Below are 19,551 nucleotides of genomic sequence, written 5' to 3'. Positions count from 1 at the left end.
TGGCGCACCAGCACTACGGACAGGTGGGTTTTACAAATAGTCTGAAGGGGCTACTCCCTCCCCTTTGAGACTACCCCTCCAGCCATGCCACCCCAGTACAACTGCATGTTGGGGGATCATTTGGCACTTCTCCAACAGGAATTTGTGGCCCTCTTGGCCAAGGGGGCCATCAAGCGCGTTTTGCTAAGGATATGTTAGCTACATCTGAATGGATGACGGACCATTGTCTTCAATTAAATGTGTCTAAGATGGAAATTCTATTGTTTGGCACAGCTCAGACCATCTGTCCCCTAGGTGGTGGCCTGCTACATTAGGTCCACACCCTCTCCAACCTCTGTGGCAAAATATTTGGGAGTCAACATAGATGTTATGCTATCCATGAAGAACCAAGTTATGACTACGACGGGGACCTGTTACCATACCGTAAACCTCCTGCGAAGAGTGTTTCGCTGGTTGCCACTCTCGGTGCTAAGAACCTTGATTCAGGCATTGATTATTGGCCGCTGCACTAGTGCAATACTCTGCTGGCATCTGCTAACGAGTCCCTTCTCAGCAGACTGCAGATTGTTCGAAATGTGGCTGCTCGCCTGGCACAAAAAAAAACTCCTAGCACTTCGGTAGGACCTTTAGTAAAACAGCTTCACTGGCTCCCTATCCGCCAGAGAATTAACTTTAAGCTTGGCTGTCTCACCCATAAAGCTCTCTATGGCACAAGCCCCAGCTACCTGGCGGATAAATTCAGAGTCTACTGTTCGAATCGCCATCTTAGATCGGAATAGAAAAGGCTGTTAGTAATTTCCCAGTTGACGAAACTTAGGACAGGCGGCAAAACTGTTGTCCATCTGGCCTCAAAATGTTGGAACACCCTACCTCTGGACCTGCGTAATTGCTCCAATCTTCTCCACTTTAGGAAACTTTTGAAAAACGCACTATTCAGAGTATATTTTCTATCTGCACATGTTCGTCTGACTTTCCTGTTAAAATAGCGCGGAGATACCCCTTCGGGGGTGATTCCTGCGCTTTAAAAATCCTATACATACATGAACCTGGTGCTACTCCCACCCCTTTCTGGTGCCCAAAAAGGATTAGGGCCTGCGTCCTATCGTAGACCTCCGGAACGTCAATTGCTTTTTCCAGAAGGAGAAGTTCAAGATGTTGACTCTGGCTCAGGTCTTCTCTGCCTTCGACTTTGGAGACAGGATGGTATCGTTGGATCTGCAGGACGCATATTTCCATATTCCCGTCCTGCCGGCCAACCGATATTACCTCGGGTTTATGGTAGGCCACAAGCACTTTGTTTACCAACTCCCCTTTGCCTTACCAGTGCTCCTCAGGTGTTCACGAAAGTGATGGTTGGTGGTCGCAGCTCATCTGCGCAGGTCAGGGGTTCCAGTCTTCCCCTATCTCGAAGACTGATTGTTGAAGGCGGCTCGGCCCAGGCAGTCGTATCCCACCCTCAGACTACGGCCGACCTCCTGCATTTGCTGGAGTTCTCATTAATGTTCTGAAGTCGCAGCTGATTCCCTCTCAGAAGCTCCTCTTCATCGGAGCGGTTCTGGACACTGTGCAGGTGCGGGTCTTTCCTCCCGAATGGCGAGTCCAGGGTATTCAGGCTATGATTCCAATCTTTCAGCCTCTATCCTGGGTTACGGTCGGAATGACCCTGAGGCTGCTGGGCCTCATGGCCTCCTGCTTGTCGATCACGCCAGATGGCATATGCAGTGGGACCTGAAGTTCCAGTGGGCGTAGCATCAGGGAAACCTGTCCGAGTGCGTCCAGATCTCGGAGGGCACTGCTCATCTATTGTAGTGGTGGCTCACAAACCGGCTTTGGGTCAATGGCAGATCCCTCTCCCTTCCCCAACCGGAGCACACAGTGGTGACGGATGCGTCCTTCCTGGGAGGGGGTGTCCACTTGGGAGAGGCGGAGGTCAGAGGCCTCTGGTGTCCGGCGGAGTCCCGGCTCCATATCAACCTTCCGGAGCTCCGGGCGATCCGACTTACACTGAAGGCATTCCTTCCCTCCGTCAAGAGTAGAGTAGTGTAGGTGTTCATGAACAACACCACCGCCATGTGGTACTGCAACAAACAGGGTGGGGTGGGGTTGTGGACCCTTTGTCAGGAGGCTCTGTGCCTCTAGACATGGATGGAACATCAGGGCATTTCCCTGGTGGTTCAAAACACCTGGCAGGTTCACTAAACGCCAGGGCGGACAAACTCAGCCCCAGGTGCATGATGGATCACGAATCGCTTCTTCACTCGGACGTGGTGCAAGGTCTCTTTCAACAGTGGGGAGAGCCTTGGTTAGATCTGTTCGCCACCGAAGAGAACGCACAATGTCAGCATTTCTGCGCATTGGAATTTCCAAGGCGGCACTCGCTAGGCGACGTTTTTCGTCTCGAGTGGAGTTGCAGTCTGTTGTACACTTTTCCGCCTATACCACTTCTACCCAGAGTGCTGAAGAAGATCCGGCGCGACCGGGCCCAAGTCATTCTTGTGGCTCCCGACTGGGCTCGAAGAGTTTGGTATCCCGAGCTACTCAGTATGGAAATCGATCCTCCGATCAGACTGCCTCTTCACAACAGCAGGGGACAGTCCTCCACCTGAACCTGTCCAGTCTCCACCTCCTTGCGTGGAGATTGAGCGGCGGCAGTTGATTCCTTTCGACTTGCCTCCTGAAGTCTGTAATGTGATTCTGGCAGCCAGGCGTCCCTCCACTAAGTTGGTATATGCCTGCCGGTGGAACAAGTTTGTGGCATGGTGCACAGCAAAGGCTGTGGATCCTCTTTCTGCCCCTCTTTCAGAAGTCCTTTTGTTCATTCTATCTTTTGCCCAGCACTATCAAGGGCTATCTTTCTGCTATTTTGGCCTTTCTCAGGCTTCCTGATCAGCCCTTTATATTTAAGTCCCCTGTTGTGAATAGATTCCTCAAAGGCATTACTCACCTTTTCCCTCCTATTCCTTTTGTGATGCCTCAGTGGGACTTGAACTTGGTTCTCACATATTTGATGTGCGCTCCCTTTGAGCTTCTACACAATTGTCCTTTACGTCTTTTAACTTTGAAAACTGCTTTCCTGGTGGCCATCACCTCCCCATGGCGAGTGAGTGAGCTTCTGGCTCTTTCTCGTAAATCTCCTTTTCTGTCTGTTCATCCGGACAAGGTTGTGCTCAGAACCCGTCCGTCCTTTTTGCCCAAAGTTGTCACTGCCTTTCACATCAGGCAGACCATCACTTTGCCCAACTTCTTTCCGACTCCTCATCCTTCTAGAGAGAAAGAGAGGCTCCACCGTCTGGACCCCAAACGTGCCCTCTCATTCTACTTGAACCGCACACAACAGTTCCGGGTGGATGACCAGCTCTTTGTTGGCGCCAAGAAAGGTTGGGCCGTGCACAAGCGAACCATCTCTAGATGGGTCGTCTTGTGTATTAAAGCCTGTTATTCTCTGGCTAAAAAGGAGCCTCTGGTGGGGCGTGTGCCCATTCCACCAGGGCGACGCCAGCCACTACATCATTGGGACATGGTGTCCCCCTGCAAGACATCTGTCAGGCAGCTACGTGGGCCTCGCTGCACACTTTTACTAAGCACTACTTCCTAGACAGCCAAGTACGGAGAGACAGCTTCTTCTGCCGTTCTGTTCTCCGGGACTTTCTGGTGTGATCTTTGTTCGCAGACCCACCACCGGGGTTGATATTGGTGGGGCATCTATTCTAAGGTAAGGAATCTATCACTAGCGTGTTTCTTTCAGATGCACAAGTTACTTGCCTTCGGTAACGATACATTAGCAAGTGATAGATTCCTTACCGCCCCACCCATCCTCCCTGTTACTGCTAACTGAAAGGGTTAAGGTCATCCCTTTCAGGGCCCTAGTTTAAATGCACCAGTGGTCAGTATCTTGCATGGCTCTGCGTTCCTGGCGTGGAAAGTCATGTACAGAACTGACGTCAGCGCGCTGGGGCAGCGTCTAAGTAGCTGCCATGACGTAATCTCGGCAACAACAGACGCGGAGCCGCACAACACCACCTTCCGACGCGCAGGAGTACTGCTGACAAAAACTTTCCGGATCCAGTCTGACGCCTGGGGTTAATTCTAGGTAAGGAATCTATCACTAACAAATGTTTCTTACAGATATATCGTTACCGAAGGTAAGTAACTTGTGCTTTCATGCTTTATGTCATGAGATATTTTCTCAAATGCTACCAATTGCCAAAGCTCATACAACCACTATGATATATGCTCAGGATACATTTTCTTGCAGTGAATTGCTAGAAGGATAAAAATGTGTGGCAATCATGAATAGACTTGCTTCCAAATGCCCTTATACGAGTGTAGATTGACAACTTTCACTCAACTTAGCCAGATATGCTTACAGTCAATTTAGAAACGCTTTGAGAACAACAAAATGTAAAGCCAATTTGCTATCCCTTCTCAAATACGATTAGTGTCATTAGCTTCCTTTAATCCAAAGGTTTTTTTAAAAACATTTTTTTTAGAAACTTTATTTTTCATTTTGTGATAACACAGTGGGTGGACATGTGTGGACAGCAACCTCATATCAACATATGTTCAATATACCGTAGGTACCAGTTACACATGAGATTCAAGCAGCTGAAAAAAACAATAATCATGGTCATACATTTACAAGTACGTATAGCTGTCAGGGAGGCTTATACGTAGCAGTATTATGAATCATCGCTCCCCTCACTGATTGACCCATCTCTCGCTAGCACTTGAGTCCCTTTGATCATTTGCATTCACACCTGCAGTTAGTAGCTCCCTACATAAGTCTCTCCACATGCTAATGTCCTCTTCCAGTTTCTCATCTTTCCTGTATGCTTTCATGTGAATCTCCTCCGCAAGAGACCACTCGCGCACATTCTTTAACCAATTGTCTACTGAGGGGAAATATTTGCTTGTCTTGTTAAATGCTGCAATTTTTCTTGGGTCTCTGTGCTTGTCCGAACAGGCAATGCATGAGGTAGCCTCCGCTCGAAGGCCAGTTCCCACCCTTACGTGCTCAATCACTGGTAGCCAGTATTGGTGTTCCTCCGCACATCCCCATGCTAAATGTAGAAAATCAGCTCCTTCCCTATTACCTCTAGGACACTCATGTGAGCAATTGGGGTCAATACGATTCAATCTCATGGCGGTCAAATAAACCAGATGCAGGAAGTTCAGCTGTATTAGCTTTAGGCGAGTATTACAGGATACTGTGCGTGTTCGAGCGCATGCTACTTTCCAAGTCTTAACTCCCATGTGCGTCTGCAGATCTCCATCCCAGGCGGCATTTGCCCTAGGAGAAGGAGCCTTTGAATCGGCCCTCATGGCGTTATACAACAATGAGACCAATTGATTCCAAGTCCCACAGTTGAGCAATACATCCAACTTTCCAGTTGTTTGAGGGGCATTCGGATATGTAGACCACATTGTTCTGACCAAGTCAGTGCAGATACTGCCCCTGTCCCAAACAACTCAAGCCTGTTCCATATTTGATAAAAGTGTCATTGGAGTACAGATCCACCAACACCTGGCAGCCACCCTCTCTCCAAGCTTGAAATGTCATATTTTCCACCATTTTACGCACTGGGGCTAGGATCCAGGTATTTAATTCCTGATAGAATGGTGCATGCTTGAGTATTCGCTCCACAAACGTGTGCCAGAGATACGCTGTCTGTTTAACCACGTGCGGCAAGTCTATGACGGTACCCGCCTCCTTCATCAAAAATGTAGGTGAGTTGTCCGGCTGTATTCGCCCTCTGAGCAGACGCTTCTCACAATTATCTTCCTCGTCCAGCCACCGGGCTGCATGTTGGAGCTGCACAGCAAAGTATTATAAGTCTAGGCTGTGTGCTTCCAAACCCTCCTCCTCATATTTCCTTGTTAATACATGCATTGCTACCCTACTGCACTTGCCCACCTAGTATAAGGACCCGAGCACTGAGTTCAGCTGTCTGATTTCCGCCATGGCTATATTACATAACAAGTTTTGAAGTATGTATAGGCAACGGGGACAGGACAACCATTTTGGCCACTGCAATTCTGCCCATGTGGGACAGTGGCAAGATGTTCCAAAAGGCCACTGAACGCTTCAGGGATTCAAGCACGCTAGTCACATTCCAGTGTAATATTTGTGTGTTCCACTTGTATACCTTATCGGAAGTGACAGTTCTCCCAGTGCATGCCAAGCCACTGCTTGAACAAGTCGGGCAAAAGCATCAACTGGAGGTCAGCTGAGCCAAAGCGGCACCCATATGCCATTGCACTTACACATTGGCCCTCTGTGGAACTTTAAAGCAGGTGTGCTTCATAGCATGAGGGTGAACCACAGTATTGTATTAGTTTTATTTTCATCTATATGTTATCTCATTGTAACAGTTGATTGATGCCTGTGAAATGTACACTATACACAATGCCACTGAAAAACCAGCAGTTAATAAAGGCACTGTACACGTACCAAAGCAATTTTTTTTAAATCAAATATACTTTCCATTTTTTAGGTCTATCGATTCACACCTTTCATGGGAACTTCTTTGTAAGATCTACTGATTTGCTCTCTCTTGCCAATATCAATCCTGATGCCGGCTTTGCTGTCCAGATGTCCATTGAGGAAAGCCTAACAGACACATCTCTGGTGTGTTTTCAGACAGCAGTTTTATATACTTCCAGCAAAGGTAATATTATGCACCTGATTATTAGTTTCCTTAAGAATATTACCAATATACAAACCATGGTGTCCTCATCATTCTAATGTAGTGAACATATTGCACTTTTTAGTTGCTAAACAGAAGTAAACAGTCATTTGTGCAAACTGATATTTCTCTGTTGCAACATTCTAGTTTCACTCTTTTTGCCAAGAAGCACCCTGTAAATTACATAGGTTGCAGAATATGTTTGTTATTTTCAATTTCATAAAAAAAACAGCAAATGTGAGTCATTGCAAAATGTTTGTCTTGATATGTTTCGTTCCACACTATAAACCTTTTTAGGTCTTGTCCACAGACACCTTTAAGCTGGCTGTTGTTGAAAGCATATTTTGAACAATACCAATGCTTACAGTGGTCTTTTTGTCAGCCTGTTACTTTATTATTTAGCTTTCTTGTTAATTCCATTTCCTTGATCTTATTCCATGGCTTTTCGTCCTCTTCTTGTGTTGGTCCCTCCACTGTAGCATAGCTTCTTTATAATCCTCTTGATTGGATGGCTTGTATCTATTCAAAGCTCCACATCAGAGAACTATTCTTTATCTATTGCTTCCAGCACTTGATGGGATTGTATCTGCGTTTTTGTGCTCTCTCTCACTCCCATGTGCTACTTTACCTTTCATATCTCCTTTTCTGCATTCTTCGTGTTGCTCCCATCAGCTCAATGTTACTCCCCCACCTGTACCGTCCCTCTCGATTGTACAACTTTTTATATTTATTTTTATTTAATAACCCCCACCCAGCTTCTACGTTGCTTCCCTCCACAGCCCCCGCTGTTCCACAGCGCTTAATCTCTGCTCTACTGTCCCTCCACATCACCTTTTTTAAAATCATTTTCTACTCTCTTTAGAGGGCCCAAATTGTGTGTGTGCTATCTTGGAACAGTGAACTAAAACAAAAAAATGTAAATGGCTCCAGCGCATTGACTTAATTGCTCACATGCATGGTGATGCATAGGTGCATAAAAGCCAACCCATTTTTTTTCTGATGCGGAAAAGACCTGGCAAAGTCAAAAGGTCATGTAAAACTATTGATAGGTGAGACTTGTTGGCTTTACCAGTGCTTTTTGTAGTATACTGCTTAACAAGTATCATTTGACCCTTCCTGTAATTCCTTTTTGACCACATAGTTAAACTTATGTCTCTTAATATACTTTAACTTTTGTTTGATTTTATGCTTTGTCATTTTAACTGTAGTAGCCTACTTTTCTCGACTAACACTAGAATTTAAGAAATGTATACTGTGATAGGAAGCGGTTTGTTGCTCACCAACACACAGCCTGAGTCTTCCTGGACTGATTCAGATGTTTCGTCATCTGTCCTAAACATCAATGCGGATGACTCTGAAGCTTTTGGTCCTACAAATCTCTAGCATTCCTGGCGCCAACCCTGCGAGGTGGAACATACAAGCTTTCTGGTGTGACATAAAGTCTCAGTGGGCCCAGCACCTATGAAAGCTGTTATCCCATACAGTTGTGGGAGAAAACTGCAGAAGACCTGCTGAGTTGGCTGCTCAACCACACTGGACTAGTAGAAACCCCTCTCTCTATTCCACCCAGAGTTGATGGTGGTGACCGATGCTTTTCTTCTGGGTAGGTGAGGTCAGCTGGCAGCAGTGGCGATCAGAGGACTCGGATCTCTGGCGAAGACCCACCTCCACATCATTTGCTGGAGATGAGGGCGATTAACTTGGTGCTGAAGGCCTCCACCATAAAGAGACAGTTGGTGCAGGTTCGAAAAGACAACCTCTGCAGAGAGGGCCAGGTCCAACTATGGCCAGATCCTTGGCCCTCTCTCCTCCACTCCTCGTTTCCAGCCGCGCCAGCCCTATCCTAGCCACTGTCCCACTCAGACTACCCAAGCCGTGCTTGGACGTGGACACGGTTCATTCGGTCCTCAGAAAGGAGGCCAGAAGTCGTCGACCACACCGCCCCTGGCAGCCACAGTCTCCAAGCACCTCTAGACTGGTTCTGCAGGACCACACTACTCCAGTGGGTGGGAGAATTTGTCATCATCTCCCCCGCTGGAGATCTATAACAGACAAGTAGGTCTTGCACATCATCCAGGAGGGCTATTCTCTTCCTTTCCTTTCTTTTCCGCCAACTCAGGAACGGCTGGTGGAGGATCATTTGAAGTTGCTCCAAGAGGAAGTTACAGCTCTTTTGGGCAAGGGAGCTATAGAAAGGGTCCCAGTTTCAGAAGTAGTTGGTGGCTGTTATTCCCGCTACTTTCTGATTCCGAAGAAGAACAAGGGGCTTCTGACCATTTTAGATCTTCGGACTGTCAATCTCTTCCTCAAAATGGAGAAATTCAAGATGCTCACATTGGCTCTGGTATTGTCTGCCCTAGACCAAAGAGACTGTATCGTGGCGTGGACGTGAAGGATGCATATTTTCACATTCCCATCCTGCAGGGCCACAGGTGTTACCTGAGGTTCAAGGTAGGCCATGAGTACTTTCAGTTTACCATGCTCCCCTTCGGCCTTACCAGTGGCCCTTGGGTGTTCACCAAGGTGATGGCGGTGGTCGCAGCTCATCTGCGCAGGTTAGGGGTTTCAGTCTTCCCCTACCTCGATGACTGACTGTTGAACCGTCTTCGCCCCAGGCAGTAATTTCCCACCTTCAGACTACGGCGGACCTCCTACATTCACTGGGGTTCTCAGTAAACATGCCGAAGTCACACCTGACACTTTCTCAGACGCTCCCTTTCAACAGGACTGTTCTGGACACAGTGCAGTTTTCAGGCTTATCCTCCCGAACAGCGAGTCCAGGATATTAGTCCAGGATATTCAGGTTATGGTTCTGATATTTCAGCCTCTATCCTGGATGTCAGTGAGGTTGACTCTGAGGCTGTTGGGTCTAATGGCCTCCTGCATCCCGTCTGCGCCCGTCCGCGCCTGGACCGCGCCCAGTGCCAGAACCCCTGGACCCCGCGAATGCCACAACACCAGAGTCCGCTACGACGCCAGCACCCTCCACGCACTCAACGCCGGCCGAAACCACACCTGCTTCCAGGCAGCCCCGAAACAGACCCACGGACCCTTCTCCTGCCACACCTGCAGCTTCACCTGTGACAGAACCACCAAACCTCCAAGGACTGCACCCAACCACCTACGTTGCATACTCCTCAACACCCGCTCCGCACTCAAACACGCCGTCGAGATCTGGGATCTGCTCGACACCTCCGCCCCAGATGTAGCCTTCCTGACCGAGACCTGGTGGAACGACTCCTCGGCGCCCGCCATCGCCATAGCCATCCCGGATGGATACAAGATCACCCGCAGGGATCGCCCCATCGGAATCGGAGGAGGAATAGCCATCGTCCACAAGTCCACCCTCAAGGTCGCCACCCACGCAGACGACGCCCTCAACACTGCCGAACACCTGCACTTCCGGATCCACACTGACCCCAATACCACCCTCAGAGGAACATTCATCTACACACCACCCGAACCCCGAGCTCAATTCAGTGACTCCATCGCTGACCTCGCCAGCACCCACGCACTCGCCTCCACGGACTACATCCTCCTCGGGGACCTGGATTTCCACGTTGAGAACAACAATGACGCCAACTCCGCCACCCTGATCGAGAACCTCGCCAACCTCGGCCTCAGACAACTCATCACTGCACCCACCCACGCCGCGGGCCACACACTGGACCCCATCTTCTCCACAGGCACCCACTTCGCCTTCGACCACACCACCGAACTCCACTGGACCGACCACCGCTGCATCCATTTCACCTTCAACAAACCAACCACGCACCACCGCACCTAACAGCTGCCTCGCTGCTGCTGGAGCAAAGTCACCGAAGACCAGCTGATCACCACCCTCGCCCAAAACCCACCCACCGACCCCACCAACCCAGACACTGCAGCCCGCAACCTCAGACAGTGGATCGACGACTGCGCCAACACTCTCACCCTACTCAAGAAACCCTCCCAACAACCACGCCAGCAAGAGAGCCACCTGGTTCACCAACGAGCTGCAGACCTCTAAACGCGCCTGCCGGAAACTGGAGAAGATATGGCTCCACGAACGCACTCCAGACAACCACGCAGCCCACAAGGACGCCACTCTCAGACATCACCACCTCATCAGAATAGCCAAGAGATCCTCCTTCAAGGACCGCCTGGATAACAACACACACGACAGCAAAGAGCTCTTCAGCATCGTAAAGGAACTCTCCAACCCCAGCGCCAACACAAATGACATACCATCCTCTCAAGAACTGTGCAACTCACTAGCCATCTTCTTCCACCGCAAGATCGCTGACATCCTTAACAGCTTCAACACCATGACTGCCCCGACTACGCCAGACCCCACCTCCCCTGTGAACACCACCAGCGCCAACCGCCTGACCTCCTGGTCCAACGTCAACGATGACGAGACACGCAAGGTCATGCACTCCATCCACTCAGGATCTCCGTCAGACCCGTGCCCACACCACGTATTCAACAAAGCAGACGCTGCCATCGCACCCCAACTACGGAAGGTCATCAACATCTCCTTCGAAACAGCGATATTCCCGGAAAGCTGGAAACACGCCGAAATCAACGCCCTCCTCAAGAAGCCCAAGGTGGACTCCAAGGACCTCAAGAACTTCCGGCCCATCTCCCTGCTCTCGTTCACGGCGAAGGTCATCGAGAAGATCGTCAACAGGCAACTGGCCCGCCAGTCCGGGTTCAGACGAAACCACAGCACCGAGACAGCCCTCATCGCCGCCACAGACGACATCAGGCGCCAACTAGACAACGGCGAAACATCAGCCCTCATCCTCCTGGACCTGTCAGCCGCCTTCGACACTGTCTGCCATCGCACTCTAAAGACACGCCTCCTAGAAGCCGGAATCCAAGAGAAGGCCCTTGACTGGACCGCGTCCTTCCTCTCCGGCAGAACCCAGAGCGTCCGCCTCCCGCCCTTCCGATCCGAGGCCACCATCATCATCTGCGGCGTCCCCCAGGGCTCATCCCTCAGCCCGACGCTGTTCAACGTCTACATGGCCCCCCTCGCACGAGTGGCCCGCCAACACGACCTCAACATCATGTCCTACGCCGATGACACCCAGCTCATCCTCTCCCTCACCAAGGACCCGCACACCGCCAAACCCAACCTCTACCAGAGAATGGAGGCCGTCGCCGACTGGATGAAGAACAGCCGTCTGAAGCTGAACTCGGACAAGACACACTGAGGTACTCATCCTCGGACCCACCCCCTCAGCCTGGGACGACTCCTGGTGGCCGACCACACTGGGAACAGCACCGACACTCACCGACCGTGCACGCAACCTAGGATTCATCCTCGACTCCTCCCTTTCCATGTCTAAACAGGTCAACGCCGTCTCCTCCTCCTGCTACAATACCCTCCGCATGCTCTGCAGGATGTACAAGTGGATCCCGACCGAAACAAGAAAAACGGTGACACAGGCCCTCGTCAGCAGCAGACTGGACTACGGCAACGCACACTGCACAGGAATCCCAGCCAAACACCTACGACGACTAAAACGCATCCAAAACGCCTCCCCCCGACTGATCGTCAATCTCCCCTGCCGCATCCACATCACCCCCCCACCTGAGAGAACTACACTGGCTCCCCGTTGACAAGAGGATCACCTTCAAGATTCTCACCCACGCACACAAAGCACTCCACAACGCCGGACCAGCCTACCTGAACAGCAGACTCCGCTTCTACACCCAGCCCCACCCACCAGCTCCGCTCCGCCAGCCTCGCCCTCACCGCTGTCCCCCGCATCCAAAGAACAACCACCGTCAGCAGATCCTTCTCTTACCTCGCCGCCAACACCTGGAACACCCTCCCTACCCACCTACGGCAGACCCAAGACCTACTCGCCTTCAGAAGACCCCTCAAGACCTGGCTCTTCGAGCAGTAGTGGCACCCCCGCCCCTTAGCGCCTTGAGACCCTCACAGGTAAGTAGCGCTCTTTACAAGTACTCTGATTGATTGATTGTTGGGAAAACACGCCTGGTGGCGTATGCGTGCTCTGCAGCGAGACTCGAAGTTCCAAAGGGCACAGCAACGAGGAAATCTCACCGACGTGGTTCAGATCTCGGAAAGAACTGCAAAGGTTCTGTAGTGGTGGTTAACGTGCCCCGGTAATGGCAGACCTCTCTCCCTTACCCAACCAGATTTCGCAGTAGTGACGGATGCGTCTCATCTGGGATGGGGCGGCCATATGGGAGAGGCAGAGATCAGGGGTCACTGGTCTCCGGTGGAGACGGGCTCCACATAAATTTGTTGTAGCTCCTAGCGATTCGTTTGTCATTGAAAGCATTTCTTTCCTCTGTCAAGGGGAGCCTGGTGTAGGTGTTCAGGGACAACACCACTGCCATGTGGTACTGCAACAAGCAAGGCGGGGTGGGGTCGTGGACCCTTTTTCGAGAGGCTCTGCGTCTCTGGGTATTGCTGGAACATCAGGGCATAACCTTGGTGGTGCAACACCAGGCAGGTTCTCTGAACGCCAGGCGGACAATGTCAGCAGTACTGTGCGCTGGAGTTTCCAAGGCGACTATCGCTCCGGGATGAGTTTCATCTCAAGTGCAGCTCAGGCCTGTTGTACTCCTTTCCGCCCATACCACTCCTGGCCAGTGTTCTGAAGAAGATCAGGAGCAACCGGGCCCAAGTCATCCATGTAGCGCCGAACTGGGCAAGGAGAGTCTGGTATCCAGAGCTTCTGAGCATGAGTGTCTATCCTCCGATCAGGCTGCCTCTTCGGGAGGATCTTCTGTCGCAGCAGCAGGGGAGGGTTCTCCACCTGAACCTGTCAACTCTGCGCCTCCATGCGTGGAGATTGAGTTGATGGCTTTTGACCTTCCTCTCGAAGTCTGTGATGTTATTCTGGCGGCCAGGGGCCCTCCACTAAGTCGGTATACACCTGCTGTTGGCCGAAATTTGTATTATATTGTACAGAAAGGTCTATCGACCCTCTTTCTGCTCCTCTTTCTACTGTCCTTTTGTTCATTCTTACCCTTGCCCAGCAGGGCTCTGCTTTGGGAACTCTTAAGAATTATCTTTCTGCTCGGTCTGCTTTTTTGCTGCTGCCAGACTAGCCTTCCCTCTTTAAATCTCTTATTGTAAGTAGATTTTTGAAAAGGTTGGCACATTTATTTCCACCTACACCCTGTGTTATGCCACAATGGGACCTTAATTTGGTCCTTACCTATCTGATGTGTGCTCCTTTCGAGCCTTGCACAAATGTCCCCTCTGGCTGTTGACCATCAAAACAGCCTTCTTGTTGGTAATTACATCTGCCCGGAGGGTGAGTGAGTTGCAGGCGTTATCCAGCTCGCCTCCTTATCTTATGTCCTTTCCGGACAAGGTGGTGCTTCGCACCAGGGCATCATTCTTACCAAAGGTTGTGACCCCAATCCATCTAGTCAGTTCATTACTTTCCCTTCCTTCTTTGCTCCTCCACATCCCTCTGAGGAAGAGGAGCGTCTCCACCGTCTGGACCCAAAAACAGCGTTGTTGTTCTACTGTGACCTCACAAAAGAGTTCCGGCGTATGACCAACTCTTTGTGGGGTATGTGGGAGCAAAGAAGGGAAAGGCAGTGCAGAAAAGAACCCTCTCTCGCTGGGTTGCTCTCTGCATTAAAATCTGTTATGCCTTGGAAAAGAAGCAGACCCCTGATGGATTTAGGCCCATTCCACCAGGGTAAAGGCTGCGACTACTGCCTTGGCACGGGGTGTCTCAGTCCAAGACATCTGTCACGCAGCGACGTGGGCATTATTGCATACGTTCGCAAAACATTATTGCCTTGATGGTCTGGTGCGCAGGGAAGGGCACTTTGCCCGAACAGTTCGCAACCCCCCAAGGGATGGTATGGCTTGGGTATCTGATTCGGAGGTAAGGAATCTGCAGCTAGAAGTCTCTATCAGATAAACAAGTTACTTACCTTTGGTAATGCATTATCTGGTAGAGACTCTATCTAGCTGCAGATTCCTTACAGCCCCACCAATGCCCCCCCACTTTGCGAACTGATGTTGTAGGTCTCAGGTTACTCCCCTGGCAGGGCCCTAGTTTTGCACACGTTATGTCAGTCACTTCGTGGCTCTGCGCTTCTGGTGTAGAAAAAATGAAAAGTACTGACGTTCGCGTGCCTGGGTGGCTCCTATGTAGACACCGCAACGTCATAACCGACGCCAACGACATCATGCGGAGCCGAATGGAGCCACCCGACGTCATGCGCAAGTGGTTTTGCTCAGCAAAACTTTCTGGATCCAGCCTGACGCCTGGGAAATTCAAAGAAAGGAATAAGCAGCTAGATAGTCTCTACCTGATAATGCGTTACCGAAGGTAAGTAACTTGTTCATTAGGCCTTGTGGTCAGATGATCAAAATAACTAGGAGGTTGATGAAAAGGCCTTTTTGAGCTAACAGCATGGCTTTGAGGTCAGTGAAAAGTCTGTGTGCTCACCTGATACAACTATGCCTTATGGGAGATGGCTAACACAGAAGTTAAAATTCCTCCACACCACCAAATAGCCATTTTTGCTGAGAGGGTGAGAGATGGCCAAGATGCCTCCGGCCAGATAGCCTGGACAGAGTGGTATCCGTAGCCAGGGCCGTGGTATCATGCATTGTTCAGGGCAAGCACGACTGACTTCATTCCACCAGGTTCTCTGGCAATGTCCAGGCGAGCCTCATGAGTATGCCATTTGATGGGACTTGCATGCTTGGTGACAAGTTTGATGCTGCTCTTGACAGCGATTCAGAGTGTGTAGAACTACTTCCTGGTCTCTCTGACAATTCTGGAAATTTCAGGGGTTTCAGCAGCACTAACTCTTCCAGCTGGTCCAACAGCCAAACAGATGTCACACCAATACAGGGGCAGATGGCAATATAGGGGTAATCAGGTAGTTACTCTGTCTACCTGCTAAAGAGAATTACACACAGGAGAATTAGCAACCTCTACAGACATACTTCTTTCTAGGAGTATTCATGAAGAGAAAAAAGCAAAGGTATGCTCAGCTTTAGGAATAAATCTTTTATTTTTCCTAATATGGGCTTTTATCTGAAGACCTAAGCGTTAATTTATGTTTTTGCAAGGACCGGTGTACCAATTCTTAGTCTTTTTGCAATATAATTCACTTGTTCGGATTTATGCCAGGTAAGTTACAGCACAGAAAAATATGCTCATAAGCAAACAAATGCATTTTGTTTAAAAACATTGAATTCAATTTCAATATCCTGTATTTAAAACTGATGAAACACTTTGTTCTTTTTTTTTGTCTTGTGAAGGTGAACGTCGAATTCGTGTACACACACTTTGTTTGCCTGTTGTCACCTCTCTGTCAGATGTCTATGCAGGGTGTGATGTTCAAGCAATTGTCTGCCTTTTAGCAAACATGGGTGAGTACAGAACATGAATGAGCGCTTATCTTAGTTGGCATAATATGTAACTTTCAATATAAAAGGTAAAGTACAGATGGGTTGAATTCAGTCATTAACAGCAGTGTTAACTAACATGTCTTTCATACTATACCTGGGGCTGGTTTTTGTCTTTCTTAGTTTTTAGGTCTCGCCTACGCAACGCACATGCGTTGCTGTAGGAAGAGACCTCTTGGAATTGATGAGCTTTTTCGGGCAAAAACGTGCACGCGTTGCATTGCCTTCAATGGCAACGCGTGCACGTTTGGCGTTTCCCTTGTGGGAGCGCGCAGCGCCATTTGGTCGCACGCTCCCGCAAGGCAAACGCTGCCTGCTCTCGGCCGCATTCCCCGCTCTCGCGCGTCCCTGCGCGCAATGCTTGTTTTTGTAAGCATTGGCCGAGCGCGCACACAACTCCCGTTTCTCCCCCTCCCCACCTCGTGCACGGTCAATGCTTGTTTTATTTCAGTGCTTTCGGCGAGTGAGTCTTTTGGACGGGTAAAAAGGGGACCGGAGGTGCTGGATGCATTCTTAAGGGCCTTAGGCCTCGATAGGCAATCTAGGAAACCACTGTAAAGGGCACCCCCATACAAGTGTATTTTTATGTCTGACATATTCACCCCGATGCCTCCCATTTCATGTTGCTGCCATGGTCTAAACACCAGCGAGACAACATACACAAGCTGGAATGTTCAGCAAATGACAAACAAAATATTTTTAAAAAATGTAAACCATATCCACAAAACAGAATGAAATTGCCCTGGAGTGATCGTTCTTGTGAACTTCAATGAAGAAGTGAATCCGAAGGGCGGCTCAGTTTGGTGACCGGAAGCCAGTCACTGCTGTAGGTTTCTGTGTTCAGAATGGGGGGGTAGGAGGGGGGCATTAGGGTAGAGAGAGAAAGTTCCGCTGAAACCGAAGGAATCGCTCCTTCCCGCCACCAGCTCGTTAAGGGCGGCTCTGATTATCTCAATTAAATTCACTGGCATCCGCCCCCGTGGCACTGCCCCCCAGCCTTGCCAGCCCCGTTTATACAATCATTTAATCCACCTTTTTATTTTTTTACAATCTGTGCCGAGCAGAGGTGGGGAGCGGCGGTTCAGGCTGGCAGCTGCGGGGGCTCGTTTTTGTTGTTTTGTGCTCTGGAGGGGAGTAAACACGGTTACATCAGAGAGAGGCATTTTCCCATCAATTAGTCTGGCTCCGCCAGCCCCCTCCCCCTACAAACATAATAAGGGGAGGAATGAATGGGTTTTTTCCCTTCTGCTTTGCGCAAGTCTTTCTTGAATGCAGAGTTTTCTTACTTAATTGGGGGTAAGGTATTTACACCGACCTCTGGTCACTCAGACGTGATGCTAAAGTTGCCCCGGGGGTAATGTCCCCGAACTGCAGAAGGATTTTCATGCTTAGATGGAGATTCATACAAGTCTCTTACCAGTTCTAACTTGTGGCACATTGCACCTTAGTCCCCAAGTCTTAACGAGCCCCTGCTAGATATCATTTACCCAAGTGGTAACAACAAGGTAACAGCCCCCTTCTATGCTCCAGTGTTTGTGCTTGTGATTTCTGTTTTGGGACATAAGACCTGCGGTCTGGCATCGGGCACAGTACCTTCAGCAACACGAGAACCTTCTCTGGTCGTGAAGGACCCCTTTGGCACAAGTCGTTGGTCTGGTATTCAGACAAGCCTCCGGATCTTGCAGAATCCTCCTTGGTGGACACGTCCGACAGTCAACACATGGCAGCAACAGAGTCGAGGGGCTACCTCTACTGGCAGACAGGGGGAAGAGATGTTCCCACGAGTTGACTGGCTCTTGGGAGATGCCCGTGATGAAGCACTTGAGCAGTGGCCCCAATCGATGCTATTGGGTGACGGCCTACAATACACATTCAAAGGGCCCTTGGTGCATTACAACAGCCCTACAGTATAGTCAGTCCCGATGGACATTCAGCCTCACACCTCACTCACTCAGATCCTCGTCTCAGGATCCCCACTAGGCCTTGCTTTCTCCTGTCTCTCCTACTCCTCACAGGTCACCCTGGTCTTGCCAGGCAGGCAGGCTGGTTCTCCAGGCACAGGGCAAGTGTTCTTGGCATCTTTTGCAGTGCCACCCTTCCCAGCTGGGAGATCAGCAGACCAGGATCCACTCAAGTCATGGTTATCTGTTGTTAAATGTTATGTTAAATGCACTAATTAGGTGCACAATTGCCCGAATGCGTCTTGGCACTGATTACGGAGTGCACGAAGGAAACAGAGAGGTATTCTTTATTAAATAAACAAGTCTTGAGAGATCTCCTGAAAGTAATAAGGTTGGTAGAGGATTTGATTGGTAGAAAGACTGCTCCAGTTGTTGGAAGCATTTAGCAAGAAGCTGCGGCCACCCCAGTCTCCACTTCCAAGTTTAGGGATGATCACAAGTTTGGCATTAGCCAATCTTAGGGCCAGATGTACGATCATTGGCAATTGCGACTCGAAAATTGCACCAAATTGCTAGTCGCAATTACCAATGCACAACAGTGTCTGAGATACTTTTTGCGATTCCCAATAGGGTCTCAAATTGCATGCCTCATGCATATTAAAGAGGCTGTCACAAATTGCGACCCCCATTGTGGATAGCTGGCCTTCCCAGGGACTGTGGCCTACTGGACTCAGCAGACCTCCTTTTAAATAAAGCATTTTTTTTTTAATGCAGCCTGTTTTCCTTAAAGAACAAGCATTGGCATAGCCAATAGGTCTTGTTACATCTTGCCTTCATGTCAAATGGGTCCTGGGTGCATTTTCAATAGCGCACTTGTGCCTTTTATCTGATAGAGACTACTAGCCGCAGGATCCTTAACGTAGAATTCTCCTCAGACGTTAGACTGGATCCGGACAAATGTTATTTTCCCAGCATCTCTGCGCGCCGGGGGCGGCACGCGTGACTCCACCCTGAAGTCGTCCGCGCGCGTGACGTCAGCGAGGTCACTTAAGCCCCACCCCGGCACGCTGACATCAGTTTTTTCCTTTTCCACGTGCAACGCAGATCCGGTTTGTGCTCTGGGCCTGTTTGGGCCTTTCCCTTCGCTATTGCGTAGTGACTTGTGGGAACAGTGTGCGGATGCCTTCGGGCTTTAAAACGTGTTTGTCCTGTGGACGCCTGATGTCGGCGACGGACCCTCACCTCATTTGCATGTGGTGTTTGGGAGAAGATCACAGCTCCACTGACTGCGAGGCGTGCCAACGGTTGAAGCCGAAGTCGCGGCGGGAACGCCAGATGAAGCTTCTCTCGGCTCGCATGTCCAGGTCGGCTTCGTCACCTCGATCATCTTCTGCAGAAGGTTTTCTAAGCGGTCATCGCTGTCGCCCTCATCCCTCTCCTGTGCTGCAAGAGCGTCACTTCCCTGTCGGTAAGTGTCGCAGTTTGTCTCCGAGGGCTGGTTTCTGGCCTGTTGGGGGCGTGTGCACTCCGCGGGTGATGCAGCCCCTCG

The 19,551-nt window shown here is 49.9% G+C and overlaps 1 protein-coding gene across 3 annotated transcripts in view; it reads left to right on the top strand.

Annotated features, from left to right (window-relative positions):
• The window catches only part of SEC24B (SEC24 homolog B, COPII component), a 722,844-nt gene that overhangs the window by 445,400 nt on the left and 257,893 nt on the right, over positions 1-19,551 (top strand). For all 3 annotated transcript variants that reach the window (XM_078676584.1, XM_078676585.1, XM_078676583.1), the window contains 2 exons: positions 6,495-6,668; positions 15,955-16,065. In XM_078676584.1, coding sequence (XP_078532710.1) covers positions 6,495-6,668; positions 15,955-16,065 — 285 coding nt within the window. The remainder of the gene's footprint in view (positions 1-6,494; positions 6,669-15,954; positions 16,066-19,551) is intronic.

The sequence above is a fragment of the Lissotriton helveticus genome, chromosome 2_1 (assembly GCF_964261635.1).
Source record: "Lissotriton helveticus chromosome 2_1, aLisHel1.1, whole genome shotgun sequence".
NCBI classification, from domain to species: Eukaryota; Metazoa; Chordata; class Amphibia; order Caudata; family Salamandridae; genus Lissotriton; species Lissotriton helveticus.
This window is presented reverse-complemented; position numbering and strand designations above follow the sequence as displayed.